Source organism: Pipistrellus kuhlii, unplaced genomic scaffold, assembly GCF_014108245.1.
Source record: "Pipistrellus kuhlii isolate mPipKuh1 unplaced genomic scaffold, mPipKuh1.p scaffold_m20_p_32, whole genome shotgun sequence".
Taxonomy (NCBI): Eukaryota; Metazoa; Chordata; class Mammalia; order Chiroptera; family Vespertilionidae; genus Pipistrellus; species Pipistrellus kuhlii.
In genome coordinates, this window is record NW_023425532.1 from 1962370 (window position 1) to 1989627 (window position 27258).

At 57.7% G+C, this 27258-nt stretch overlaps 1 protein-coding gene and 1 non-coding gene across 14 annotated transcripts; both read right to left on the reverse strand.

Moving 5' to 3' along the window:
- Positions 1-1677: 1677 nt before the first annotated feature.
- RBM10 (RNA binding motif protein 10) lies at positions 1678-26865 on the reverse strand. Of its 13 annotated transcripts, none has more exons than XM_045570416.1 (25): positions 26587-26865; positions 24730-24871; positions 16284-16467; positions 14881-15123; positions 12945-13014; positions 11206-11279; positions 9845-9931; positions 8258-8377; positions 7574-7634; positions 7287-7463; positions 6755-6912; positions 6486-6583; positions 6312-6399; positions 5542-5728; positions 5297-5439; positions 5082-5202; positions 4907-4998; positions 4657-4821; positions 3296-3445; positions 3148-3213; positions 2877-3065; positions 2717-2791; positions 2322-2428; positions 2117-2246; positions 1678-1984 (listed from the first exon to the last, which is right to left on the reverse strand). In XM_045570416.1, the coding sequence occupies exons 2-25, from the start codon at positions 24744-24746 to the stop codon at positions 1859-1861; spliced, it is 2928 nt and encodes a 975-aa protein (XP_045426372.1). In that variant the 5' UTR covers positions 24747-24871; positions 26587-26865; the 3' UTR covers positions 1678-1858. The 13 variants fall into 13 exon arrangements, with proteins under 13 accessions (XP_045426372.1, XP_045426370.1, XP_045426371.1 ...); XM_045570414.1 differs by having other exon boundaries at positions 6752-6912; XM_045570415.1 differs by having other exon boundaries at positions 5082-5199; positions 6752-6912; positions 26587-26864.
- On the reverse strand, positions 3746-3877 carry LOC118731832. Its single transcript, XR_004991978.1, has one exon. It is a non-coding gene; the product is annotated as a small nucleolar RNA SNORA9 (small nucleolar RNA).
- Positions 26866-27258: the final 393 nt, after the last annotated feature.

Genomic DNA, 27258 nt, shown 5'->3' on the forward strand with positions numbered 1-27258 from the left:
GAAAACTCCAGAGTGGACTCATATACTTTGTATTCTTTTTGTGTCCTTTCCCCCCTTAGTGTGTCTGTGAGAGTCAGTCATGTTTGTATCAGTGTCTTGTTCCTTTTTATTGCCAAGTTGTATCCCATTATGTGAACAGACGGTAACTTATCCACGCTCCTCTTGTTGCATGTTTGGGTTACCAGTCCTGGGCTATTATGAATACAGCTGCTATGAATACACATATAACAGTCCTTTTGTTGACGCTTTCATTTATTTGGGGTAAACATCTAAGAATGGACTTGTTAAGTCATGGGATAAGTATATGCTTACCTTTGTACGAAACAGCCAGTTTCCCAGAGTGGCTGTGCCATTTACTGCGGCCAGCCACATGGGAGAGATCTTCCTTGGGCCCCATGGTAACAGCCCCGCGGAGGCTAAGGGGAGACCCAAGTGGTCCTAGGAGTGGCTCCTGGGACCTGGGATTGGCAGCCACGCTTCCCTCTTCACTCCCTGGGGCCATCAGCCCTTCAAGGGCATAGGGCCTGCTGATTGCTCCTGATAGCCACTGGGAGATGCCCTAGGGCAGTGGTTCTCAACCTTCCTAGTGCCTCCACCCTTTAATCCAGTTCCTCATGTTGTGGTGACCCCCAGCCATAAAGTTATTTTCGTTGCTACTTCGTAACTGTCATTTTGCTACTATTAGTGAATCGCAATGTAAATATCTGTTTCCCCATGGTCTTAGGCAACCCACAGGTCGAGAACCGGGGAAGACAGATATTAGTTACGAAGTAGCAACGAAAATAGCTTTATGGCTGGAGGTCACTACAGCATGAGGAACTGTATTAAAGGGTCGAAGCATTAGGAAGGTTGAGAACAGCTGGCCTAGGCCCGTGGTCGGCAAACCGCGGCTCTTTGGCCCCTTGAGTGTGGCTCTTCCACAAAATACCACGGCCTGGGTGAGTCTATGTTGAAGAAATGGCATAGGAAGTTTAAGTTTAAAAAATGTGGCTCTCCAAAGAAATTTCAATCTTTGTCCTGTAGCTATTTGGCTGGTTTTTTTTTTTTTTTTTTAATATATCTTATTGATTTTGTACAGAGGAAGAGGGATAGTTAGAAACATCCATGAGAATCATTGATCAGCTGCCTCTTGCACGCCCCCTACTGGGGATGTGCCCAAAACCAAGGTACATGCCCTTGACCGGAATCGAACCTGGGACCTTTCAGTCTGCAGATACTCTATCCAGAGCCAAACCGGTTTCAGCTTGGCTGTTGACTAATGAGTTTGCTGACCACTACATACCCTAGGGCATAGTCCCAGACCCAGAGAGGGCCAAACGCAGTGTAAACTTGCCATTACCGAAATGCCTCTGCAGGCTGGCAAGGCCAGGGGATGGGGTATTCATAATCCTGGCTCTGATCCAGGTGGACGTCAAGACGCCTGACGGTGCCCTGGTGATGCTGGATTTCCTGGCACAGCAGGACCTTCGGGCCCTGGCAGTGGTGAAGGGCTGTGACCAGAATCTTGTGGGTTGGGGCACAGGCCAGACCCATGTTCTGCCTGCCCCCCACCCCCACTGAGCTGGTAGTTACATGTACAGACCCTAAATGCCCTCACTGCCACCCACCTCAGCCCCTTCTGTCTGTCTGTGTGGGCCACAAACAGCGCTGGGACACGAGACAGACACGTGAGCTGTGGACTTTTCAGCTTTTATTACAAAAAATTTGATCCTAGCCCAGTTTTCCAACAAGTCACCAACTCAAAGTCTGACGTGGCCAAGGCCTGTCTGGCTGGGGAGTGGGCTGGTGGACAGGCGCAGGCGCTGCTCAGAACAGCAGGCATTTCATTCTTCTCGTCCAGGGCTGGCAGGAGCGGTCCTCACTGGGCCTCGTTAAAGCGGGTCACCATTGTCTTGTGCAATGTCTCCTTGTAGGACTCCGTGGAGGTGACCCCGTAGGAGCTGCCTCGGGCACCCAGACCGGAGCCCCGCACCCGTGTCTGGGCCTGTGTGAGGAAGGCGGACTGGGTCAGGGCACAGGCCTGCGGGTGCCTGATGGCTTACTGCCATCCGCTGGGGGGTGGGGGCAGGCGGGGCTGCAGCAGAGAGGGATGGGGATGGGGTCACAGGAGACTCGCCTCAATGGGTGTCACGATGCCCTGCTTCTTGCGACCCAGGCCACTGCCCTCTTTCCAGCCCATGGCCTGGAGCATGCGGCTGCCGATGTTGTCACTGCCCAGACCGTCCCGCGTGGGCTGCTCAAAGTCTCTGCAGGGGACAGGGGCGTGGTGTGAGTGACTGGCCTGCTGGCCCCGGGCCCCCCGCCTGGCCCTGGGCACTCACACGGAGGCGGCAGACATGCCACCGTACTTCCTCCTCTTGGGCTCGGGTGGCTCCGGGATGCCGTATTTCTCTCTGCGCTCGGCTGCCCGGTCCCGGTACTTCATTTGCTGAAAGTTTGTGTGTGTGAGAGGATGGGGGAGCTGGTCACGACTGGCAGGATATATGGGCATCGGTGGGGGGGGGTCCCGTAAGGAGGACCGAGTTTAGGCAGGCAGTGCATTGTGGGTGTGAGCAGCCGGCATGGGGGGGTCGGGAGACAGCTTCACGGGGACAGGATGCGAGATCCCTGCAGGCAGCCGGGCTGTTCTCGGTGAGAATCTGAGCACCAGCTGCCCGAGGGGATGGACACGGCAAGGGACGGAGGGGACGGGGTCTAGGAGTGGGTCACACCTCACCTCCATGTCATTCTTCTCAAGTGCTTCTAGTTCGTTTTCTGACAGGTGCGCCCGCCGGTGGATCTCAAGGTTTTGCTACAAGAGGACAGGAGGAGTGAGGCGGCGGGGCCAGGCCGGGCTCGGGCCGGACCGCGGTTTTCCTGCCGCCCCCACCCGTCACCTTGTGGAGCCCGGAGAGCTGCTGGTGCCGGATGAGCGCCTCCTTGCTGGGGAACTGGCGCCGGCAGAGCAGGCAGGCCAGTTTCTGCCAGTCCGTGAGCTTCTCCTCCCGCTCCGGGCCCCCGCGCTCCTGCTCCTCCTCGCTGTCACTCTCCCCGCTGTAGGCTGCCACCAAGCCTCGGGGTGGGCTCTGCGGAAGGGCAGGGGGCACAGGAAGTCAGGCCTGGCAGGATCGGGGGCACCTGACCCCTCCTCCTGGCCTGGGCACTCACTGGGCGGTCGTCGCTGGCCAGCTTCGGGAGGTCCATGCTGGTGTGCTGCCTCTCGGCGAGTGCTCCCTGCGGGGGGAGGACCCAAGTTCAGGGGCGCCACGGGGACCGGCAGGGGGGTAAGATGGGGTGAGGGGCGGCCACAACATACCTTCTTCTCCAGGATGGCGTAGCCCGCGTCTGCGGTGGCTGACTCCCGCCGCTCGTCGTCCCGCAGGGAGCTGATGGGCTGGAAGCTGTTTTTGAAGTTCTCCTTCTGCTTGTTGAGGCTGCGGGCCCAGCGCTCCATGTCCTTGGCGATCTAGGGGTGAGGGTGGGGGGAGGCTCTCAGACACCCAGCTCCAGTCATGTCCACTGGCCCTGCAGCAGGCGGCCAGGGTGAAGGCTCCGTTTGTCATACTGTCACCGATGGTCACCCAGCCCCCCTCCAGCTGTGCCCCCGTTCTCCTGACAGCCACCTGCATTACTATGTTCCCTGTGTGTTTTCATTTTGCCATTCCAAAATGCACAGGATGGCTTTCTCTTGTCTAGAATTTTTAATATATATATATATATATATATATATATATATATATATATATTTAAAAAATTTTTTTTTTGCGACTGTCTGAAATTTCTACAACCTTGCTCTGGAGACAGCAGGGCAAGGCCTCATACCATTCCAAAATGTTCTCGCAAGCTCTGTAGGAATGCATAGGGCCACCCCAGACCCAAGCACGCTGGAGGCTTGCAGTAAAAAATACATTTTATTGATTTTTCACAGAGAGGAAAGGAGAGGGATAGAGAGCTAGAAACATTGATGAGAGAGAATCATCGACCAGCTACCTTCTGCACACCCCCTACTGGGGATGTGCCCGCAACCAAGGTACATGCCCTTGACCGGAACCGAACCCGGGACCCTTCAATCCACAGGCCGACGCTCTATCCACTGAGCCAAACCGGTTTCAGCATCTCGTCTATAATTTTTATTTACATCTGATCTTTTGCCACATCCCATATTATACTGTCTCCCCCCAGCACACACACACACATACGAACACCATGTTTAGAATTGGCCAGATTGCCAATTTCTTGCTGCTAAGGGCTGCACCCAGACTGTCATATCTCCGTATCACATGGACAGTGAGCGTCCTGCCACCTGCTCACACAGAACACTGCAGTGGCTGGTTCCTGCCCACCCCTGCTGGGCCCGAGTTCTCTGGGACATCTACATGCAGACATGGACAACCCCATACTGAGTGGGGTGAGCCCAGAGGTGTATGCAGGTCAACACCAGACTACGCTCCCATCAGCGGGGTGAGGGCGCCTGCTGGGGGCCAGGAGAGCTGACAAAGCCCACGTGGATGGCACCGGCCACCTCAGGGAGGTGTGAGGCCCTGCCCCGCCTCAAGGTCACACAGCAGAGAGCGGAGCTAGGCCAGGGCCTGGTAGCCACATGCTCCCTCAGCAGCGGGGGGTGACGGGACGGAAACATGGAAGACATGAACATGACTACTGGACCCAGGGGCTCACCTGCTGGGCTGTCTTGGTCTTGTGCTTCTCCTTCTTCTCTTTGCCCTCCTTGGAGGGCGCCCCTGTCTCCTTATGGCTGTCGGTGGACTGCTCCAGGGCGGGCACGTAGGTCCGCCGCTCCCCGTCCCAGTACAGGTACTGCTGGCTCTGAGCATTGTAGTAATACTGGGGGGCAGGGGGAGAGGGGCATGAGGGAGGAGCTCCAGAAGGAAAATGAAGCCCCTCCCTCGCTTCCTGCACTGCCCCTCACTTGGGAGTTGGGGTCGTAGTAGAGGCCAGTCTGAGGGTCGTAGTAGTAGCCGGAGGTCTCGTCGTACTGGTAGGTGGACACGTCGGGAACGGCTGGGGGTGACAAAGGGGAGTCAGCCCCCGCCCGGCCTTGTTGGGGAACCCCCCCGCCCCCCAGGCGCGGGCAGGCTACTCACGGTACTGGCTGTAGGACTCCTGGGCGGTGGGGCTGGTGGCTGGCGGCAGGGCAGAGCTGGCGTGCGTGGGGCTCTGGAGCTCCGACTTGAGCACAGCGGGTGACATGATGGTGTAGGACTGCTTGTGGGGCCAGACGGGGGCAGGGCTCAGTGTCCGCTCCTGCCCCCGGGGTGCGCCCACCCCCTTGGAGCCTCCCGCCCGCCAGCGCCCTCACCTGGCTGTTGGCAGCAGCGCTCTGGCTGCTGCTGGCCTCAGCTGCCGACTGCTGGTACATGCCCGGGGTGGCACCAGCAGGGGCGCGCGGGAAAGCCTGCAGCGACACGGAGTCTGCTCCAGGCTCCAGGGAGGCCTCGGCACCTGGCAGGAGGGCCGGGGCGGGGGGGTGGAAACACGCCTGTGATGGGAGGGCCCGGGACCCCACGCCTGCCCACCCCCACGTGGGGCCACGCCGGGGCTCACCTGCTCCGGCTGCGTCCCCTTTGCTTCCAGTCATGCCAGGGCCCTTGGCGCCCTTGAGGTAGCCATGGGCATAGAGGGAGGACTCTGTGCCCTGGCTGCTGCCGTAGCCCTCGTCCTGTTGATAGTAGCTGTAGTCCACCGATGAGTCCTCAGGGGTGGCCCAGGCACCCTCCCCACCCTGGGAGGCCTGAGGGGCAGGTGGGAGGGGCTCATTAGCAAAGGAGGGGAGACGGGGGAGGTTAGCCTGCTAAGCAGCGCTGCCCACAGCAGAGGCTAGTGTCTGCCGACAGGAAGCATGCGGCCCTCCGGACAAGTGAGGCAGAGGGCTGCGGGCACAGCGCACAGGGAGGCGGCGGAGACAGGACGGGAGCACAGGTGCATGCCAAGCGCCCCCGGGGCTGGCGCCGGTAGTCTGTGGTGTGGTGCATGTGCCGGGCCTCAGACCAAGACCGAGGGGGGTGCCATCCTTCCCTTCCTTAGCCAGTCTCAGCTCTAGCCCCTTAGCAACTCCTCTTTAGTACAGAAGAGGTGCCAACAACACAGGCGCTACAATGACCGCCACGCAGGAGAGAGAAGCAGCCGCAGCGGCATGGAAAACGGAAGCCTGGGAGGTGATGAGGAGGGAGGCAGGCTCTAGAGGCCACGGCAGCCGCGGAGAGAGGGTTTTGGGTCCGTGGAAAACCAAAAGAGCAAGCCAGGCCTCCTTGGCGGAGGGCGCGAGGGGGCGCGGCGGCCCGCCGTCCGGGTGCCGGGCGGAGGTCGGTGAGTACCTGTGAGATGGCCCACTGGGCCGCAGCAATGGCAGTGCTGGCCACAGAGGCAGCATTGATGCGGCTGCCTTCGTTGGAGGCCATGTCCCTGGGAAGGATGTCAGACACTGGGAGTGAGATGGGGGGCCCCCGGCTGGGGGACAAGCTGGGAAGGGACGCAGGGGGGACCCTGACCTCTTAGAACCCTTTGCAAACTCAACGTTGATGGTCTTGCCATCGATGGTGAGCGGCGGGTGCAGGGCCTGCAGGATCTGCAGCAGCTGAGCTGCTTCCTAGGGGAAGGAGGGGAAGCGGGGCAGGAAGGTCAGGCCCGGGGAAGTCCCCGGCTCCAGTGCCCCATTGCCAGCCGCGGGGCCGCGGTGGGGGCTGGGGTCAGGGTCCCCCCTTCCCACCCGGGGGCCGGGACCCTGGCTGCCCGGCCCCCCCTGTGCCGCCCTCACCACGATGGTGGAGAGCTGGATGAAGGCGAAGCCGCGGTTCAGCTGCGTCTGCTTGTCCTTGATGACGCGGACGTTGGAGGAGGAGAGCACCGCGTAGGGTGCCAGGGCCCCCAGGATGGAGTCCATGGTGCTGTGCGGGTTCAGGTTGCGCAAAATGATGGCTGCGAGAAGGGGCCCGGCATGAGGGGGCGCCCTGGATTCTCTGCCCCGGCCCTCCCCCCGTTTGCCGGCTCCCACGGCTCCCTCTCCTCCTGCCTCCACATTTCTGCAGCTGCTGCTTCCTCTCAGTCTTCCTCCTGGACAAACCACCTGTCACTTCCAAGGCCCAGCTCAGCGCTCACCTGGCGAGAACTCCCCCCTCCAATGTCCAGTCCAGCCGGGTCCTGCTCCTCCTCGCTCTCCCCCATCACCTGCCTATCTCCCCAGCAGCTGGCGATCCTGGGAGGACCGGTCCCGGCCAGCATCTCTCTGGCCTTGGGGAGGCCAGCCCAGACACCGAGGGCAGGGGGGAAGGAGGAACAAACCACTGACTCACTGTCGTTGGCGTTCTCGGAGCTTGGCTCGGAGCCCTGGGACAAGGACTGGGAGGCCAGCACGCCCTGCGCCTGGTAGGGCTGCGGCAAGGGGAGCAGGCCCTGGCTCAGCTCCCGGCCACCCAGCGGCAGCGTCTGCTGATCCAGCCTGGCACCCAGGGGCAGCTTCTGCTCGGCCTCTGTCAGGGGAGGCGGAAGACAGGGCAGTGACAGGGCCGAGGTCCCAGGGCTGGCCACCCGCTGCCCTCGGCCACCGGCGTCCCGGGCGCGGGGAGGTGCGAGGCCTCACCTGACTTGGGCACACCGCATTTGAAGCACTTCTCCCGGCGTTTGAAGTTCTGGACGCCACACTGTGAGGCACAGGCCGAGCCGTCAGAGGGGGTGGGGTGGGGGTTCCCGTTATGCCCTCCAAACCTGGATCCACATGTCCCCCGGGGAACCCCGGCCCGCCCCGAGGAAGGGAGACTCCGGAATCAGGAGGCAGGGGGCTCTGGCTGTCACTCTCAGGCCTGCGAATGTCCCCTTCATACGGTCTCAGATCTGCCCCCGGCGCCAGCCCAGCTCAGGAATGGACAACTTTACCACCCACCAAGCTGCCGCCTCATCCGAGGTCCCAACTCCCAGGACCGGCCCCTGCACTGTCCCGTTAGGAGGCTCCTCTTGCCAGAACTTGCTTCCCTGTTCAGAAACCTCCGATGTTTCTCGCCCTACAAGCCATGCGTCCCTCTCTCGCCAGATCCCCAGCCCTTCTTTATCTCAAGGACTAGGATCCCGCTGCTCCCGAGAAACCTGCCTCTGGGGACCCCCGACTGCCACACGTCTCTGCTCCGGGGTCAGTGCTGGGCACCACTCTGTGCCAGGCTCTGCCCTGCAAGCCCAGGATATGGCCTCCGCCCTCAGGGCCCTGCGACAGCACAGAGGGGCAGGGGAGTGTGGGTCCGGCCACCAACAGGGGCCTGGGGGCACCGCTCACTCGCGTGGGCAGCTCAGCGGGGACGACTGATCTGAGGAGACCAACAGTCTGGTTTGGAGTGGGGAAACCATGTTTGCCGTGGCTGCTGAAGGAGGGCGAGGAGACAGGCAGAAGCCGAGGCTGGGAGGAGAGGTGATGCCAGGTTATGGAGGGGCCACTGAGGCTCAGTTGTGGGGGTTTTAAGCAGAGGTCAGGGCGGTGGAGGCATGTTGCCAGTGAGAAGGTGGGGCAGACGCCAGCACACAACGGAGGGGCCGTGGGGACTGTCTGGGGGAGGGGAGGACTGGCCTGGGCAATGGGAATGGCAGGGAGGGTATTTCTTTTCTTGTTTTTTAATCCTCACCTGAGGATGTTTTTCCATTGATTTTTAGGGAAAGTGGAAGAGAGAGGGAGAGACAGAGAAATATCGACGTGAGAGAAACACATCATTTGCTTGCCTCCTGCATGCGCCCTGACCAGGACAGAGTGGGGAGGAGCCTGCAACCGAGGCACATCCCCTTGACCAGAATCAAACCCCTTCAGTCTGCAGGCCAGTCTGCAGGCCAACGCTAGCCACTGAGCCAAACCAGACAGGGTGGGAAGGTATTTCTATAAGGGCAGTGACAGGACCCGATGACCAGGATGTGGAAGGTGAAAAGAGGAAAGGAGAGAACTCCCTGGTCTCCAGGAATGTCCGAAAGTGTATGGGAGCTGGAGTTCCACTGTTGTTTTGTCCCGACCTCTCTGGAGACGGCAGGCACCTGCCTTCTGGCATTATTATTACTTTTTAACACAAAAGCCCCAGCCCCATTCCTAGGCAGAATTCAGCTTCGGCCCTCCCCTTCGATCTCAGGACTGCCACCCAGCGGCAGGGGGTAGGCTGCAGCTTAGGGCTCCGGCCCCCAGGGGAGACCTGCGTCCAGGGCCCCTGGCATCAGCAGCGAGCCATGGCTCAGTGCCAGCTCTCCGGAACCTCAGCTTCCTCCTCGGGACCAGAACTACAAAAGCCTCCAGCCTGCGCCCTCCGTCTCGGGTGGCCACGGCTCTGTCACGGTGGTCTTTCAGGGCAGGTCACCTGACATAGACTCTCCAGTGCCCTGCGCCTTCCTTCGGAATAACGGCTGACGTCAAACGGTGCCACCTGCGGGCCAGCTGCCATTCCAAATGTGACCTTCTCATCACCACATCCCCATCCTCCCCAGCACCTCTGGGGGCTGCTGCCATTACTATGTGCATGCTGGAGGTGGGAGAGCGAGGCAGAGAGGGAAGGGGCCGCGATCAGAATCTGGGTGGAGCTGGGAGTCACTCCAGCCGGTCTGGTCAGAGGTCCGCCTCTCACACACCACGTGATGCCTCCGCTATCGCTAGTCCATCATTTACCTAAGTATTTGCGGACCATCTGCTGGGACTTCCAGTGAGCTCACGCTTCATCAGGGCAGAGCCTGGCACCAGGAACCTGCCTGCCCACCCAGTGCCTGGCACCCAGGGTGGGTGGGTGGGTGAGCGGTGAGGAACTGTGGCCACTTGGCCGGAGCCAGCCCTCAGAGGTCCCTGGGGGGACAGAGATGTCGCTGAGCCCGTGGCCGCCGCGGCCCACCGCCCCTGTACCTTGTTGCACAGCCAGTCCTCATTGATCTTGGGCTTGGGGTCGCTGTAGTGCATGGACACCTTCTGGCCCAGGATGCTCAGTGAGTGCTGCAGGAAGAAGCAGAGGCGGGTGAGGCGCGGGCAGCGGTGCCCCAGCACCGCTTCAGCACAGGAGAAGAGAGTGAGCGAGCCCTTCAGCTGGATGGATGAGGGACAGGGAGCGGAGGGAGGTCGGAGAACTGACGAGGGAAGAAGGAAGGGAAGGAGGGAGGGAGAGCGCCCAGCCCTGGGCACAGCGGTTCGCTGCCTGGTCAGGGCGCACACGTGAACACAAGCCAGCCGGGCACGGGGGCTCGGCGCAGCGACGCCTGCCTGACAGTGGGGAACCCCACCGGGCCCTGACGCTGCCGGGCCACACTCGGGGCCAGCATACACAGGCTACACTGGGGATGAGGGGGCGGGAAGGAGGGAGAGGAGGGGACAGAGAGAGAGAGACAGAGAGAGAGAGAGTACACGCGCACTAGTGCTGGAGAAGGGAGAAACAGAGAGCCATACTGAGAAGATGGAAGTTCCTGCTGGGAGGCTGTCTCCCGTGGCCGGCTGGGTCCGGCACTAGCCTAGGGACCGGCAGAGATGGTCCAGGGGGGCCCTGAAGCCCTCTTCCAACGCACTGCCCCCCCACTTCCCGCCGGTGGCAGAGCGCACACCGCAGAACCACACCATGGAGCCAGGCTCTGGGGGGCAGGCAGGTCCTTGGGACTCGAGGTCCCAAAGCTGCTGGGGGGGAGGGGGGGGCAGCCCGTGCCACCTTGGGGGAGCAGACTCCCTTCCAGCAGAGGGCTGGCGGGGACCCCTGTGCTTGGGCGGAATGGGGCGGCAGGTGAGTCCTGGAGAATAAAAGGAACACCCCTGACCGGGGCTTTCTGTCCACAGAGCAATGCTGGCCTCTTGAATGGGAACCAAAGGGCTGAGCTCACGTGTAGGGAGAGCTGGTGAAACGGGACTTGCTAATGACTGTGCCAACAGCTACGTGCCCCCCGCGGCTGGATCCAGTACTGGCGGCTGCCTAACCCGGGAGCAGGACAGTCCCCCCCTGGAGTGGGAACCTCGGTGGAAGGCCCTTCCTTCTAGCCTTTTCTCTGAAAGCTCTACGGGGGAGAGGTGGAGGGGCAGAGCTAGTGGTGACTGGATGGGCTGCCCAGTGGGTAGCGAGAGATGGAAAGAGGAGGCACTGAGGGTCAGGAAGGGGGAGAGAGAGGGGACGGGGGTGGGACACAGGGCCACAGGGCAGGGAACTGTGTCCATAAGAATCAGGCGATGGGGAGCGCTCGATTACAAAGTAGTATTCGTTTGGGGAGGGGGTTCAAGTGCGGCAAAGCAACCTGATTGGCTTCCATCCATCGTGTAGCGTCCTGCAAGTGACTAAACTCGACGAAGGCGAAGCCCCGGCTCTGACCTGGAGACAGCATTCAGATACAGACGCAGTGGGTTAGTCAACAGCTTTGGACACAGGGCGCTCCCGGGGGCGGGACCCGAGGGGAGAGGAGGGGGCAGAGAGGGAAGGGGGAGAGGAGAAGGCAGAGAGGGAGAGAGAGAAAGACCATGGGGTGCGAGGCCAGGGAGATGACTGAGGAGCAGGAGAGAGAGGAGAGGAGGAGGGAGGAAAGAGCCAGAGAGAAGAGGTGGGTGGGGGGAAAGATACACACACGCCAGCTGGGAAGAAAGACAGAGACGGGCTCAGGCCGGCCCGGTGACAGAGACGGAGAGGAGGAGCTGGGAGGGAGAGGGTGTGAGTAGAGATCTGTCTCCTGAGAAGGAAGGAGGGTGGTGGGCAGGCTGCCGGCTCCACAGGGGCCAGAATAAACACCGGAAGGGAGGGCCCAGCTCAAGGCCAGGGAGCCCGGGAGGGGCCCTGTAATACGAGTTCCGTCAAAGGAGCAACAGGAAAGCTGGCCGGGGAGGCCAGGAAGGCTCCAGGCCGTCAGGAACCTGGAGGGCCGGGAGATCACGTCCCCTCAGCCTGGGCCGGTGCAGGGCGGTGTGCCTCGTTAGGAAGCCACGTCAGGCCCAGTGGGAGGAGTAGAGCCGCCCACAGCCCAGGCCCTCCTGGGCAGGAGCACGGGGCCAGGCAGGGCAGACCTTGGAGAATCAGTAGGTGTCTGGGAGACGTGAAGGAGGGCAAGACCTGTATGCTACCAAGAGAGCCTCCAGGCCTGGCAGGGCGAGGAAGACCGGGGCAGAGGCTGCGGGAAGCAGCTCTACCTTCAGAGTGGACACAGGGGTTTGGGGGTGCATGCCTTATCTCCGAAAGAATTGTTAGGGTGCACAGGAGGGTGGAATGATATGATGATAGATAGATAGATAGATAGATAGATAGATAGATATAGATAGGGACACAGATGAGAGAGAGAGAGAGAGAGAGAGAGAGAGAGAGAGAGAGAGAGAGATATGAAGGCATGGGGAGGAGAGAGACTGAGATGGAGAGAGAAGCCCAGGCAGAGTGAGGCCCACTGTGCCTGCCTTGGGGAGCCTGGGCCAGAGATCCTGTAGAGACAGCTCCCCCCATAACCCCCTACTACCCCCAGGCCACCTCCAAGCAGCCTGCAAGAGGGAGGGCGGGCCAGGTGGGGCCAGACATGCTGGCTGCTCCTTGGGATGAGCCTGGGGTGAGAGCCACCCCCGCCTCCCCTCTTGGGGTGCATGGGGGGCCCTGCCAGACGTCCTGTCTGGCCAGAGGCCGTCGCCAGAGAAATGTGGGGGGAGAGTGAGGGCAGGGAAAGGAGAAGAGCGGAGAGGGAGAGGGGTACACTGGGAGGCGGTTACCGTCTCAGATACTCAGAGTCCCCGAGGAGGGTCCCGGAGCCTGGCCCCGGCCCTGCCCCTGGGGAGCGCTCAGCTCGGCTCAGAGCGGCACCTCCTCCCCAACAGCCCCTCGGAAGCGACTGCTGGCCAGAGCTGTGAGGAGAGCGGGGTGAAGGGGAGAGAGAGAAAAGAGGGGCACCCCAAGCTGCCCATTCCCAGCAGTGGCAGGAAGGCAGGGGGGTGCGGAGGAGGCAGAGGCAGGAGGAGACTGCGGCGGAGGCTGGCCAGCAGAAGGGGGAGCGCCAGAACGAAAGCTCACCTGAAGATTTGTTCCTCATCAGCCGGACCTCGCGCGCCTGGATGCCGTGGGACTGCAGCTGGCTGCGGATCTGTAGGGGGAGAGACAGGTTGGGGCCGGCTCAGCACGGGGGTGCTGGGTAGCTGAGGCCGGCGGGAGGCCTCCAGGCCCCGGGGGGCCATCGGCGATGCACACACACAGTCTCCTCTTGCTCTCAGGGCCAGAGCCCCAGACCCACACCGGTACCCAGTCCCAGCGTTCGGCCCCGGGCTTGGCGAGTCAGGCGAAGGGCAGGCCTGGCGCAGGGTGAAGAAGGGCAGCGTGGCGAGCCTGGCTGTGGAGAATGGTGGGCGGGGGCAGCCTGACAAGAGGCTTGGTGCAGCCACAAAGCGAGGAAAGCCTGAATCCAGAGAGCCAGACACATGTACGGAAACCAGGGACTGGGGTCTGAGCACGCTCCAAGCCGTGCTTGCTCTTGCCCCTAGAACCCGAGGGGAGAAAAACTCGGGGCAGAGACCAAAAGGGGTGGTTTGGACGAAGAAAATCAGAGGGGAGCTGCACAGGCCATTCGGGATCAGGCCCAGGTGAGGCAGGACCTCTAGGCCAGCGCTGGCTCTGGCTTCTAGAAGCCCGGGAGAGTGTGCTGGGCATTCTCAGGCAGCAGCCTTAGCGCCTCTGGGCCTCGGCTCCCTTATCAGGTAAAACAACAGACAGGAGACTCGACGCACGCACGCACGCACGCACGCACAGAAGGATGAAAAAGGACACACACGGGAGATCCTCAGGAGCACACACACGCAGGAAGAGCTAGGAAACAGCCAGGATTAGGGCTCTGGGCCCACCTGCTCAGTTTCAGACCCCGACTCTGCCCTGCCACTCACTGGCTGGGACTTAAGACAAGTCACTTCACTGCTGGGGGCCTGGCTCCCTCATCCGGAGAATGGAAATGCAAGAGGTACCTTCTCCGAGGGGTGCTGAGGACTGAGTCCTCTAGCGAGCTCAGCGCTCAGTACTGTGTGACCGGGCAGCGGGCAGGCGGGCCAGACGGGGCGGCTGGCAGAGCTCAGGAGAGCTGAGCAGAGAATTCACAGGGAAGGGAGGGGAGGGAGGAGGAAGGGAACCGGGAGGCTGTGCCGGCCCTCTCGGATTGACTGGGGCTCCTCAGGGGAAGTCCGCAGGACAAAGGAGAGGAAGGTGGGAGGGAACACCACACGGAAAACAGCCTGGAGAGACTGTTAGCAGCGCAGGAAGGAAGTCAAAGAGGAACCCAAGGCTTGTCTGGCTGGAGTGGCTCAGCTGGTTGGAGCACCATCCGGGCATGGTTCGATTCCCGGCGGGGCACACCCCCAGGTTGTGGGTTCGATCCCCAGTTGGGGCATTAACGGAAGGCAACTGAGCAATGTTTCTCTCTTTCTCTCCCCCTTCCTCTAAGCATTCTTTCTCCTTCCTCTGTCTCTGCCTCTCTCTCTCTCTCCCTTCCTCTAAGCATGAGGATTAAAAAAACAAAACAAACAAACAAACAAACAAAAACAAGGCTTTTTGGCCAGGCGCCAGGAAGGGGATCTGATGCAGGTGCCAAAAGAGGGCAGGGGGAGGGGCGAGAATAAAATCCGTGGGGACCCTTTCCACCAGCATCACCTCCACCACCAGCAATGCCCAGAATGTGGCCTGGCACCGGGCCTGGCGGACGTCTGGCCTGAACCAGCATACGCAGAGCGGACGGACGTAGGCCAGGAGCACGTGCACGAGGAATGCTCTGCTCCCTTCCGTGTCCGATCTCTCCGCCACTCCGCTCCTCCTCCAGACCAGGAGGACAGGTCCGTGCCGGAGGCCGGGGCCGGTGGGGGGAGGGATACCAGGTGCCCAGGGCAGGCCGAGGGGCAAGCTGAGGGCCTTTGAGGAAGCCCAGCCTGGCCGCCTGCTCAGCCGCCTGCCCGGGGCCACGGGGGGCACGTACGTCATCCTCAGTGGCTGCCTGTGGCAGCATCCTCAGCATGACGATGTTACTGGCCTTCTCCTCCTCCTCCTCCTCCTCCTCATCCTCATCCTCCTCCTCCTCATCCTCCCCTGGCTCCGTGCGATAGTCCTGGTCCCGATAGTCGCCGTCTCGGGGGAAGCCCGGCGGGCCGGTGGGGCTGTGCCTGTGCCGCCGCCGCCGCCTACGCTGAGTCTCGGAGCCCGGGGAGGCCTCGTAGGAATCCTGGCCGACAGAACGAGACGACAGACACCAGACGCGCGGTCAGTCTGGGCTCCCGGGCTGGCCCTGGCTCTGAGGCAGGCAGGCAGGCTCTGAAAGCCAGGCTGGGCGGCTCCGGCAGAAGGCTTGGGGCAGGCAGGGGGAGGCCTGTGTGCACCCCTCCTGGCTGAGCCCCTCTCCCCGGGACCTGGTGACTCTGAGGGCTGCCAAGGAGGGGGGAGGGGAGAGGCCGGGGGCTCTGCTGGTGGGGGGAGGGCCAGACACTGCTCACGGCCCCTTGGGAAGAGGTGGTCTGAGGCTGGCACGCCAAGCCCGCCCTCTGTTCCTCCCTGCCCCTCCCCGGGCCACTCAGCTGGTTCTGTGCACAGCTGTTCCCTGTGCCACAGAAGGCCGTGCGTGGCCTGTGATTCCCGGCCTGGGCCGGGGCCCTGCAGCCACGTTGTGGGTACGGGCATAGCTTGGTCAGAGCCAAGCAAACGGGCAAGGGCCCCAGCACGCCCCCTGGTCCCTGATCCTCCTGACCAGCCTGTCACCACCAGGACCCCTCCTAATGGGGCGTGGTGCCGGCTCCTTGGCTGCTGCCACCCCTCCCGCCCTATCCTCCCCTCCCCACTGCCTTCCCCAGCTGAGAAAGCTGGGTGCTTAACACAGGGGTCTCTGCATCTGACCCCCCCACACCCCGAGGGAGGCCGCGGCCCGCCCTCTGCCTTCCAGGACTGAGGCTGCCAGAGCATCCTTGCCCCGCTGAGGAAGAGTGCTGCCGCTCACACGGGTTTGCCTATGGCACGGCTGCCTGCTGGGGAGCACCGTGCCTTCCTAGGGCTGACTCCCACATGGAGCACAGGGACCGGCCTGGCAGGGAACGCTCCTGCCGGCCCCCAGAGCTGCTCTGCGTGGTGGGAACCATGTCCCGGAGCCTCGCACTGGCCGGGAGCAGGCGTGCACGGCTTAGTGACCATGGGCCCCAGCTGAGTCCAGGGAGGAGGGAGAGAGGGGGCGGCGAGGGGCCCCCGGAGGTACAGAGCCAAGCGTATGGAGGTCAGGGAGCCCCGACTGGGGAGAGGAGCCCCCGAGGGGGAGGCCAAGCCACTGAGCACCGTCCGAAGGCCTGGAGGCCCTGCAGGAGCCCCCCACCCTCCACCCCGCACCGGGCCGCCCCTCACCTCGGCACTCTGCTCCTCGGAGGAGTCGTCGTAGTCGTGCTTGCCCTCCTGGCTGCCGTACTCGCGGGGGTACGAGCGGTAGTCCATGTCCCGGTAGTCATGGTCCCGGCTGCGGGTCTCCCCGCCGTCGTCCTGGGAACGGTCGGCGGCTCCGTAGCGGCCAGTCCTGTCCCCACGACCACCCCTGGGGGAAGGCAAGTGGGGGGTTACAGGCCGTCCTTTCTGTAAGACCCACTCCGTTTCAGCCCCTCAGCCCCAAGCCCGACAGGGCCCTAAACCCGTCCATGCCTCCTTCCTTCCCCGGGCTGCGGGCCAGGACTCCCGACCCCCACCCGGGACTCCAGCCAGCTCCCTCTCTACGCCCCAAACGTGAGTGAGGGCTCTCCAAGGCAAAGCCCACCGAGCCCCGCCTGTCACCCCCTTCAGTGTCTCCCTCTCCCTCTCAGGATGAGACACCAAAATGCTCACCGAGGTCCTACAAGGTCTGCGGGGTCCTGCAGGCCCAGGCCCCTGCTCCCCCCCCCCCCCGCCCCCATGCCTGCCTCACTGTATTTTGCGCCTGCCTGTGGCTCAGTCGCCTCGCCAGCACTAGCAGCTGTTCCGTTTAAACGCCCACTGCAGTGACTGGAAAGTAATTATCGCAAAGCTGACTTAATGTGCATTTCTTCGATGACTTAAAAAGTATTAGACTGGCCCAGCCGGTGTGGCTCAGTGGTTGGCATCGACCTACAAACCAGAAGGCCACGGTTCAATTCCCAGTCAGGGCATATGCCTGGGTTGCAGGCTCGATCCCCAGTGCGGGGTGTGCAGGAGGCAACTGATCAATGATTCTCTCTCATCCTTGCTGTTTCTCTCTCCCTCTCCCTCTCTGAAGCCAATAAAAATATGTTAAGAAAACAAATAAACTACCACTAGCAAGAGCCCAATCCCGGTCAGGAACAACTAGCATGTCTATTGCTAACGGTGTCCTAAGACACTAGCTAAAACAACCCAACAAAGGAATGAAGAAAATAGATTAAAAGCTGGAAAGGAGAAGGTAAAATCACCAGCACTTGTCAATGAAATGAGGATTGACTGCAAAGTCTAAGAGAATCAACTGGAAAATGATTACAAAGCAGCAAGGATGCTAGATACAAAATTAATATGCAGAAATAAATACCTTGCCTGTATTCAGGATGCCGCTGTTTATTTTAAAAGTATATATATTTTATTGATTTTTTATAGAGAGGAAGAGAGAGGGATATAGAGTTAGAAACATCGATGAGAGAGAAATATCGATCAGCTGCCTCCTGCACGCTCCCTACTGAGGATGTGCCCTCAACCAAGGTACATGCCCTTGACTGGAATCGAACCTGGGACCTTCCAGTCCGCAGGCTGACGCTCTATCCACTGAGCCACACCGTTTTCGGCTCCACTCTCTATGCTCGAAGCAAGTCACTAAGGCCAGCCCAGCCTCAAGAGGAGGGGAATTAAGTTCTACCTCCTAGAGTGAAGAGTATCTATCTATATTACTTGGAATTCTTTTGGAAGAAAGGGTTACAATAGAACGCTTTTAACTTAACAAATCTTCAAAAGTCAAATGTCTGACAGCAAACTTGTTGGCAAGGCTGTATGGACAGGAAATGGAACAATCCCTACGGAGGGGGCTTTGGCAATAGCTGGCAAAACTCAAAACCTATATACTCTCTGCCCACCAGTTTTCCTGGGAACTTAACGGACTGATATGCTTGCATACATACAGAAACATTATTCACTGCCCTAACCGGTTTGGCTCAGTGGATAGAGCGTTGGCCTGAGGACTTAAGGGTCCCAGGTTCGATTCCGGTCAAGGGCATGTACCTTGGTTGCGGGCACATCCCCAGTAGGGGGTGTGCAGGAGGCAGCTGGTCGATGTTTCTCTCTCATCGATGTTTCTAACTCTCTCCCTCTCCCTTCCTCTCTGTAAAAAAAATCAATAAAATATATTTTTAAAATACATATTGTAAAGGTGAAACAACTGAAACACAACGAACAGATCAGTGAGACCAGAGAGTCCACAGTACAACATATGGAAATTTAGAATAAGCCAAAGGTTGCATTTCAAATGAACGGGGGGGGGGGGGGGGGGAGTGTGGAGGAGAGGGCTGGATTACTCAATAAATACTAATTGTGATAACTGGTCCAGGAATCGGCAAACTACAGCCCATGGGCCAAACCCAGTCACCTACAGAGAGTTTACATGTTGTCCGTGGCTGATTTCCAAAGATAAGATAATTGCTAGGTGGTCCTCCACAGAAAAATTCTGGCCTTTAAGAAAATCAAATTATTTATCTACTTCACTTCTTACACCAACGAAATTCTATATGGATAAAAAAGTTAAATCTTTGGCTAGAAACCATAAAACAATCAGAAAGGAAATATGATGACCTCAAGAATGGCATAAGGCTTTCTAAGCAAGACAAAACCCAGAAGTCATAAAAAAGAAAACAAACATAAACTCTGGCTTCATAAACATTTAAAAATATCTAGAGTAAAAAACAGCATAAACATGTGGTAAAGCAAGCACAGTGAATGTTAATGATAGAATGCAGTGGGCGGGTATAGAGGTGTTCACTGTAAAATTCTTTCAACTTCACTGTATGCTTGAAATTTCACAATGCATTCCTGAAAAAAAAAAACAACAAAACAAAAAAACAGACAAAACCGGTTTGGCTCAGTGGATAGAGCATCGGCCTTCGGACTGAGAGGTCCCAGGTTCGATTCCAGTCAAGGGCATGTACCTTGGTTGCAGGTGGATCCCCAGTAGGGGGTGTGCAAGAGGCAGTTAATCGATGTCTCTCTCTCATCGATGTTTCTAACTCTCTATCCCTCTCTCTTCCTCTCTGTAAAAAATCAATAAAATATATTAAAACAAACACACACACCTATAAAGCTAAAAGATGGGGAAAATAAAATGTCTCCAGGCGTTTTGGTTGTTTTCCAATTTTTGATAGTTGTTCATTCATTTAACAAACATTAACGTGACATTTGCCATCTGCCAGGCACTGTTCTAGGCTGCGGATACGGCTGTGAATGAAGTGAAGTCCCTGTCCTATGAGCTCAGCTTGGAACCCAATCGTTTCCTTATGATGAATGGCTCAGCAGGAAGCAGCTGGTCTGAGTATTCTGAAGGTCTTTTATATGAACAAGGCTTTTCCATCTGTGCTTACTATAGGTAGCCCTCAACATTTGAACTCCAGTCAGCAGAATTTAAAAATGGAACAGATTTAAAGAAATGTTTCGATTAAATCCTTACCCTCTGACACTGAGAATATAAACCGAATAAGTTTGGACATTAAACGCTTACTATCTTAATTCAGGAAGAGAACAGCCTGGCCACGGGCTGTCCCATGCACTGAGAGGTCGCAGGGCACATGATCCCCAGTAGGTGGCATGCAGGAGGCAGCCGATCCATGTTTCTCTCTCAAATTAAAAAAAGGCCACCATTAGTAGAATGTGTAAAAATCAGGTCGGGAACAGATTTAGATTTAGATGGTAAGGGACCCTTTTCATTGGCCACAAAGCACTTTGATTCAACGCCGTTCAAAGGCAGACCCTGCTCATAAGACATTTCCAGGAAGTCGGGCTGAATCATAATATGGAGGACTGCCACAAAATGAGTATATTTCTAGAAAATATAAATTCCAAAATTGGGAGAAGTGGACAAAATAATAATAAAATACTCAGGCCTTTTTATTTTATTTTTTAAAAATACTTTGATTTTAGAGAGTATGGGAGAGGTTAGAGAGATAGAAACATTAATGACGAGAGAGAATCACGGATCGGCTGCCTCCTGCACACCCCCAATTGGGGATTGAGCCTGCAACCTGGGCATGTGCCCTGACCTGGAATCAAACTGTGACCTCCTGGTTCATAGGTCAACACTCAACCTCTGAGCCACACTGGCTGGGCACAGGCCCTTTTAAAGGTGAGTTTTATACCAAGCTTTCAAGGGACAGAAAATAAATAAATATATATATATAAATAAAACGAGCGAGGGGCCATTGCATCCAAGAGAACAGAATGGACGACCGACTGAACAAGCTGAGTGGGACGACAAGGCCAGCGGGGGGGGGGGGGGGGGTTAGTGAGGGACACCAAACAACTGAATACCAGGCAGTGTGGGACAACCAGGCCGGCAGGGAGGGCTGTGAGGGGTGACCAAGCTAGCAGGGGAGGGCAGTTGGAGGCAACCAGGCTGGCTGGCAGGAGGGGCATTTAGGGGCAACCAGGCTGGCAGGGGGGCAGTAAGGAGCCACTAGGCTGGCAGAGGGAGGGCTGTTGGGAGTGACCAGGCCAGTGTGTGTGTGTGTGGGGGGGAGTTAGTGGCAATGAGACCGGCAGGCAGAGGTGATCAGCTTGGAAGGGGGCCAGTTAGGGGCAATCAGGCAGGCAGGCAGGTGAGCAGTTAGGAACCAGTGGTTCTGGACTATAAGAGGGATGCCCGACTGCAGGTTTAGGCCCAATCCCACAAATTAACTCAACCAAGATAGCTGTGGCCACTGAGCGAACAGGAGCCTTTACTGATTTTTCTTTTTTTTGTCTCTATGTTACTTTTTCCACTCTGATCTTTATTATTTCCTTCCGCTTATTCTGGGCTTCTCTTGATTTCTTTCTAATTCTTTAAGTTGTAGGGTTAGATAACTTATTAAAAGTGTTTGGCTCAGTGGATAGAGCGTCGGCTGCGGCCTGAAAGGTCCCAGGTTCGATTCCAGTCAAGGGCATGTACTTGGTTGCGGGCACATCCCCTGTGGGGGGTGTGCAAGAGGCAGCTGGTCGATGTTTCTCTCTCATCAATGTTTCTAGCTCTCTATCTCTCTCCCTTCCTCTCTGTAAGAAATCAATAAAATATATATATATTTTTTTAAAGTGTTTTCTTGTTTGTTTTTTGAGGTAGGGCTATAATGCTATGAACTGCCTCTCAGGACCGCTTTCACTGTGTCCCATAAATTTGGGGTTGCTGTGTGTTCATTTGCCTTTGTTTCCAGGATTTTTTTTAACTTTTTTCTTCGATCTCTTTGGTAACCCATTCATTATTTAACAACGTGCTATTTAGCCTCCATATGTTTGAATGTTTTTGAGTGTTTTTACTCTAATTGATTTCTAATTTCATGCCATTGTGATCTGAGAAGATGTTTGATTTGATTTCAGTCTTCTTGAACTTGTACTTAGTGTTCTAACATGTGGTCTTTCTTTGAAAATGTTTCATGTGCACTTGAGAAGAATGTATATTCTGTAGCTTTGGGGTGAAATGTTCCGAAAATGGCAATTAATTCCACCTGATCATACAGACAATAGAGAGGTGATGGTCTGGGACGGGTGGGTATGAGGTGGAGGGGGTCACTGGGGAAAAGAACCCACAAAAACAACAAAGGGGACACCTGTAATACTTGCAGCAATAAATTTAAAATTTTTTGAAAGAATGGTAATGGTGCTAAGGGTGTGAAAGAAGCAATGATCACAGGCAATGGAAGAGGCAGAAAAACGGTTGATTTGGATAAAGGAAAAGCCGTTAGCTGGGAACAGCACTTCGAGGGCAGTGATACGTGACATGCAAAGATGCTGCTTGCTGACTCAAAAGACACCCCTGGACCGAGTGCTGAAGTGAGGTAAGGCTAGTAGGACGGTTCGATAAATGTAAGAGAAGTGTTTGTTTATAGATTAAACAGTATGTCAGACATGTACTGCATATAAGAAAGGTTAAAACAGGGAATCATTTGGGGTATGGAACAGATTAATTCAATTTACATAATTCCTAATAGGAAAAACAATTTGGTTTTCCAACAAATCGCTTCCCAAACAGCCTGCTGGAAGGAATTCAGTTCGAGAACCGAGGCTCCACTGAACTTGACAAAGTGTTTCCCCGGATACATCCACTACACCGTTATCACAATACTGACTACATTCCTTCCCTGGCCTGTACTTCTGAAACATATCAAGATCCTAAAAGGCAAAGAAAGACCGGGTAACTTCTCCAGATGAAAGGAGACTAAACATTCAGAGCAACGTGTGTGATCTTGAACTGGATCCCGGACTGGGGACAAACAGCTATAAAGGACATTATTGGGGCTGATAACATCTGAACACGGACTTTACCTAGACAAAGTAGGACATCAACGTTCCATTTCCTGATATTTACAAGCGCACTGTGGTTCCGGAAGAAAAAGTCCTTGTCCTTAGGACATACATGTTGTAGTACTTAAGGGTCATGTCTCCACTAATAACGCAAATGATCGGTTGGGGGGGAGGATGTCTTATGGGGGGAGAGGGAAGAGGTAGCAGGAAGGAAGGAGAAGAGAAAGGTGACAAAAATGACAATGTGGGAGCTATGAAGACATCCTATAAAGCCTATGGACACTGCCCACCATAGGAAGGAAATAAAACCAGAATCTACCTTACACCATATTCAAAACTGAACTGAACAACCTGAATGAGAAAGGTAAAACTATGCAGTGAAAACAGTCGCTGGGATCCTGACTTAGGAACCAGAGGATTCAGAAAGCACAGACCGTGAGACAAAAAGGTGATAAGGTGATTAGTTTTAGCAAACACCACCCCCCCCCACCCCCCCCCACACCCCCCCCCCCCCCCCCCCCCCCGCAACCAGGAGCAGGTAGCCATCCTTGGGGGATCATTAAGCACAATGCAGGAGGCTTATCCTTTGGTGCCTCTGGGACCAATTAGAAGCGAAGCGCTAATACACACATGGCAGTCCAGACAGAGCTTCGAACAAACTCAGTGCTGAGTTACACCAAGTTCAGGGGGAAAGGAAGCTTGTGTCATTTGTGTAAAGCGAAGACACAGACAACTCCAAACAACACAAGATATTTTCCAACACGACAGAGAAGCTGCCCACAGCCATGGGAACTGGGAGTAAAAAGGGAAAGAGAAGGCAAGAGAAGGCCTTTGTACTGACCCACTGGGAACCAGACAAGCACGGTGAACTCAAACTCTGCATCTGAGGGCCTTTCAAAGGCCGAAAAAGAAAGCCAGTGGCTTTATTTGGTAAGAAAGCCTGAAGCAGGCAAGTTATGTCACCTACTCATACTCAGAGCCGCCACAGAGCATTTGCAGCGAATCCCATCCCAGATCAAATGCCTTTCAAAAGACATTTTTCAACGAAGGTCAAGACGAAATCGCACTTCTCAATATGGGCTCACTTTTCAGAAAACAAAATATTATAATTCCACTTTTTTTGTTTGTTAATCCTCGCCCGAGGATATTTTTCCATTGATTTTTAGAGAGAGTGGACGGGAGGGGAAGAGACACAGAGAGAGATGAGGGAGAGACACATTTGATTGGCTGCCTCCCACATGCACCCCGACCAAGGCCACGGATTGAGCCTGCAACCAAGGTACATACCCTTGCCCAGAATCAAACCCAGAACCTTCAGTCCACGGGCCACCGTTCTAACCACTGAGCCTAACTGTCCAGGGCTAATTCTATATTTTTAAAAGGTCCTGGTGGTAGAAGAAGACCTTTGTAGGACATTAAAAATCATTTTTTCCTGACTTTTCATAAACCTACTGATAGAGTTAGGTCCGCTTTCCTATGTAACCCTAAAACGTAAAGACCAAATCACCTGCATGGGAAGAAGCTGGGGTGATGAGGGGATGGTGAGGGTATGGCCTGGGAACTCTGAAGTTTATCAGTGTTCCCAGTATTTCTTGTTCTTCCAGAGTTTAAAAATAACTGTGAGAGAGTGGCCATTCCAAGGCAAGTATCAAGCCAGCTTCAGCCCACTCTGTCCCTGCAATCTCCCACCATCTGACTCGGCCTGCCCCATACTTGTCCCGGCAAATTCCTGGCGCTGCAGGCACCACGCTCATCCCCCACTTCAACCCGGAGCTACAGCTCACACCTCTACCGAGCCCACAGGCACGTACAAGCCATGGCCCATCTCTGCCTCCCCCCCCCCCACAGTGGCTGCTCAGACCTTGGCAAATGGCACCATATACTATCTGGGTCCCCCAAACTAGAAACCTCTCTCTCTCCCTCTCTCTCTCTCTTAAATATTTTATTGATTTTTTTACAGAGAGGAAGGGAGAGGGACAGAGAGCCAGAAACATGGATGAGAGAGAAACATCGATCAGATGCCCCCTGCACACTCCCCACAAGGGATGCACCCGCAACCAAAGTAAGTGCCCTTGACCGGAATCGAACCCGGTACCCTTCAGTCCGCAAGCCAATGCTCTATCCACTGAGCCAAACTGGTTTCAGCTAGAAGCCTCTCTTGATCCCTTCCAACCCTCACAACCAACTGTGGCACCAGCCAACTGTTTCGGAACCACCTGTACACTGTGTGGTCTCCGTTGTGAGTCTCCTTCACCATGGCACTCCCAGAGCCTGGCACATGGTGCTGGCTCCCACTGGCCCCTCCTGGATCCCTTCTCACATGGGGATGGGCCTGGGCTGTCTGGTCACTCACCGTCTTTCATACTCCATGTCCTGATAGGACCTTCGGGGGCTGCTGGAGCCCCTCCTCAGCCGCTGGCTCCGTTTCACTTCCCAGTCACTCCCGCTGCTGTCACCATCGTCTGCCAGCCTGGGCGATGCCTCCTGCAAGGACTCTGGGGAGAGAGGCAGGAGGAAAGCGGTCAGAGCAGGCGGGGCAGAGAGGGCCTCCTGGAGAAACCCCTGTTGTCAAGGCCCTCCGCTGTCTCTTGGTCCAGGGACTGTGTCTCTCAATGCCAGTGCTCCTGTGGCCAGGGGGGGGGGTGCAGCCCCTCCTGGGTCTGCTCCGCTCCCCTCCCCACAGATGTGAGGCTAGAGCTCACGCCCCTGGAACGAGGGGCAAGGCCTGCAGCAGACACGGAGCATCCTGCAGAGAGAGACCCGGTGGCATCACCCATTCTGTGATCAGAGCTTGACACCTGAAACTGGTAGGCACGTTCAAAGCCGGAGCTCCCTGCCCGCGAGGGCTCTGGGTGCTGGATGGCGTTGGCGATCAGGCACAGTAGGCATGGGGGCGAGGCTTCAAGGAGCAGTCCCAACTGCCCGGGTGCCCCTTCAGCCTCCCAACAAGAGGCTGGCTGCCGGCAGCAGACCAGGGAAGGCTGAGGGGGCGAAGGGGCCAGCTTGGCAATGAGACAGCCGCCGGTCCCCGGGCTCCTGGCCAGCACGGCTCCGGCCCTCCCAGGGCCATGGCTCAGCTCTCTCCCCCCAGGGTGCCGGGCCCGTTAACCAGAGGCCAAAGGGGCCCTTGGGGCGGCTGTTCCCAACCACTGTGCTCTTCCCTCAGAAGGGCAGTCATTTCACCCAACCCTTGGGGCCTGAGATCTAAGGAAATCCCGAGAGCCATGTGACCTGGCCAGGGGTCACCAGGCCGTATCCCAGAACCTTCAGGCCTGCCCTCTGGGCAGCAATTGGGAAAGCCAGGCAGTCACAGCACCTACGGGACTGCCACACCTTTCCCCTGCACACACACACACACACACACACACACCCCACCCATGTCCTCCTCAGGCCACAGGGAGCCAGCGCTGCCTGCTCCCACATGGCTAAGAGCTAGGATCACCACAAGGGCCCATGGATAAGTGTCCCTACAAACCCGCCATCAGATCTGGCAAAGGGGCCAGAGCCTCACACCGGTGTCCACAACAGGCAGGGGCTAGTCAGACACGCGCCCCAAATAGCTACGGGCCAAAATCCCAGGCAGGAACCGACAATACAGCCCCCCCTTCAATGGATAAACATCACAGTCAACAGACAATCTCCCCCCCCCCCAAGAGGGGGCAATAAGTCATGCACCCTTCCCTTGCATTCCTTCCCTACCCAGGAGGCAGGTTAGGGCCCGGCGCCTGAGGCTCCCTGCGGATAGGGACCGCTCGCCGGAACAGGGAGGGACCAGTTAGACACACGCTGCGAGGATACAGACCAGGGTCATAGAGCCGTTCTCCCCCCCGCCCCCCTCCTCCTCTAACTCCGACTCCCAAGGATCGCAGGCCCGGAACACTTCCCCGCGGACAGATAGGACAGACAACACAGCCTCCCGCCTGCAGATAAGAAACTAAGTTGCAGACACCTGCCTCCCAACGGATAAAGTTCCGTGTCGCACGCACGCACCCCGGCAGCCCCCTCCATCCGCCTCTCCCTTCCCCCACCCCGCGTGCACCCATCCTGCGCCCCGATCGCTGGCGCACGCGCCCCCGGTGTGCAAACGAGTGAAAATTCACGACAACCCTCCCGGGCTCCGGCCGCGCACGTACCGATCGGCCCCGGCCCGCAGCCCGCGCGGCCCCGGCCCTTCCCCGCGCCCCCGCCACCCGCGCAGCTCGATCCTCACCTCGGCTCGGGCTGTCAAGGGAGGGCTCCCAGACATCACCCCGGCCCTCCGCCACCGCCACCAGCTCGCCCGGCTCAGCGGGAGCCGCTGGCGCAACAGCCAAGCTCGGAGCTGCAGGCGGAGAGGCGGAGGGAGGAAGGGGGAGAAGCGCCGAGCGCGCCGCCCGCCCCGGGAGCCCCGCCGCCGCCTACTCCCCGCTAGCCGCAACCACCAGCACAAAATGGCGACCAGGCGCTGCAGCCGGCGCTCCGACCACCATCCACCTACCGAGGGAGCGCGCTCCGGCTGGCCGCGGCGATTGGCCGCCATCCGCCATGGGCCGGCCCCGCGCCGCCCTGATTGGAAGCGCCCGCCACCTCCCGGGCCCCCGGCGCCGGGCGGACGCCTGCGAGTGGCGAAGAGGCACAGCGCCTGGCCAATCGGGCGAGGCGCGCCTCGGAGGCGCTCAGCTTCCTCCCAAGATGAAAGCCAAGCGGAAGCTCTGCCTCCTGCGCGGAGGGCACGGGAAACCCCAGCGCGATTGGCTGGGAACTGCACCCGCCCCCCCAAATGTCATCGCTTTCTTCCCACCGAGGAAAGGCGGAGTCCCGGCAGGCCCCACGAGCAGAACTCCCATTGCTTAACCGAGAGCATCAGGAAATGGCTGCTCTATGGAGGCCGTGCCACCGGGAG

What these genes read in the sequence shown, in the direction of transcription:
- RBM10 (XM_036460530.2), bottom strand. Translation starts at nt 26,622, where the DNA reads ATGTCTGGGAGCCCTCCCTTGACAGCCCGAGCCGAGGTGAGGATCGAG. An exon ending in AGGACTGGCTGTGCAACAAG is followed by an intron (nt 7,635 to 9,844) that starts GTACAGGGGCGG and finishes TGTGCCTCACAG; the next exon opens with TGTGGCGTCCAGAACTTCAA. An exon ending in TTTGCAAAGGGTTCTAAGAG is followed by an intron (nt 6,400 to 6,485) that starts GTCAGGGTCCCC and finishes CATCCTTCCCAG; the next exon opens with GGACATGGCCTCCAACGAAG.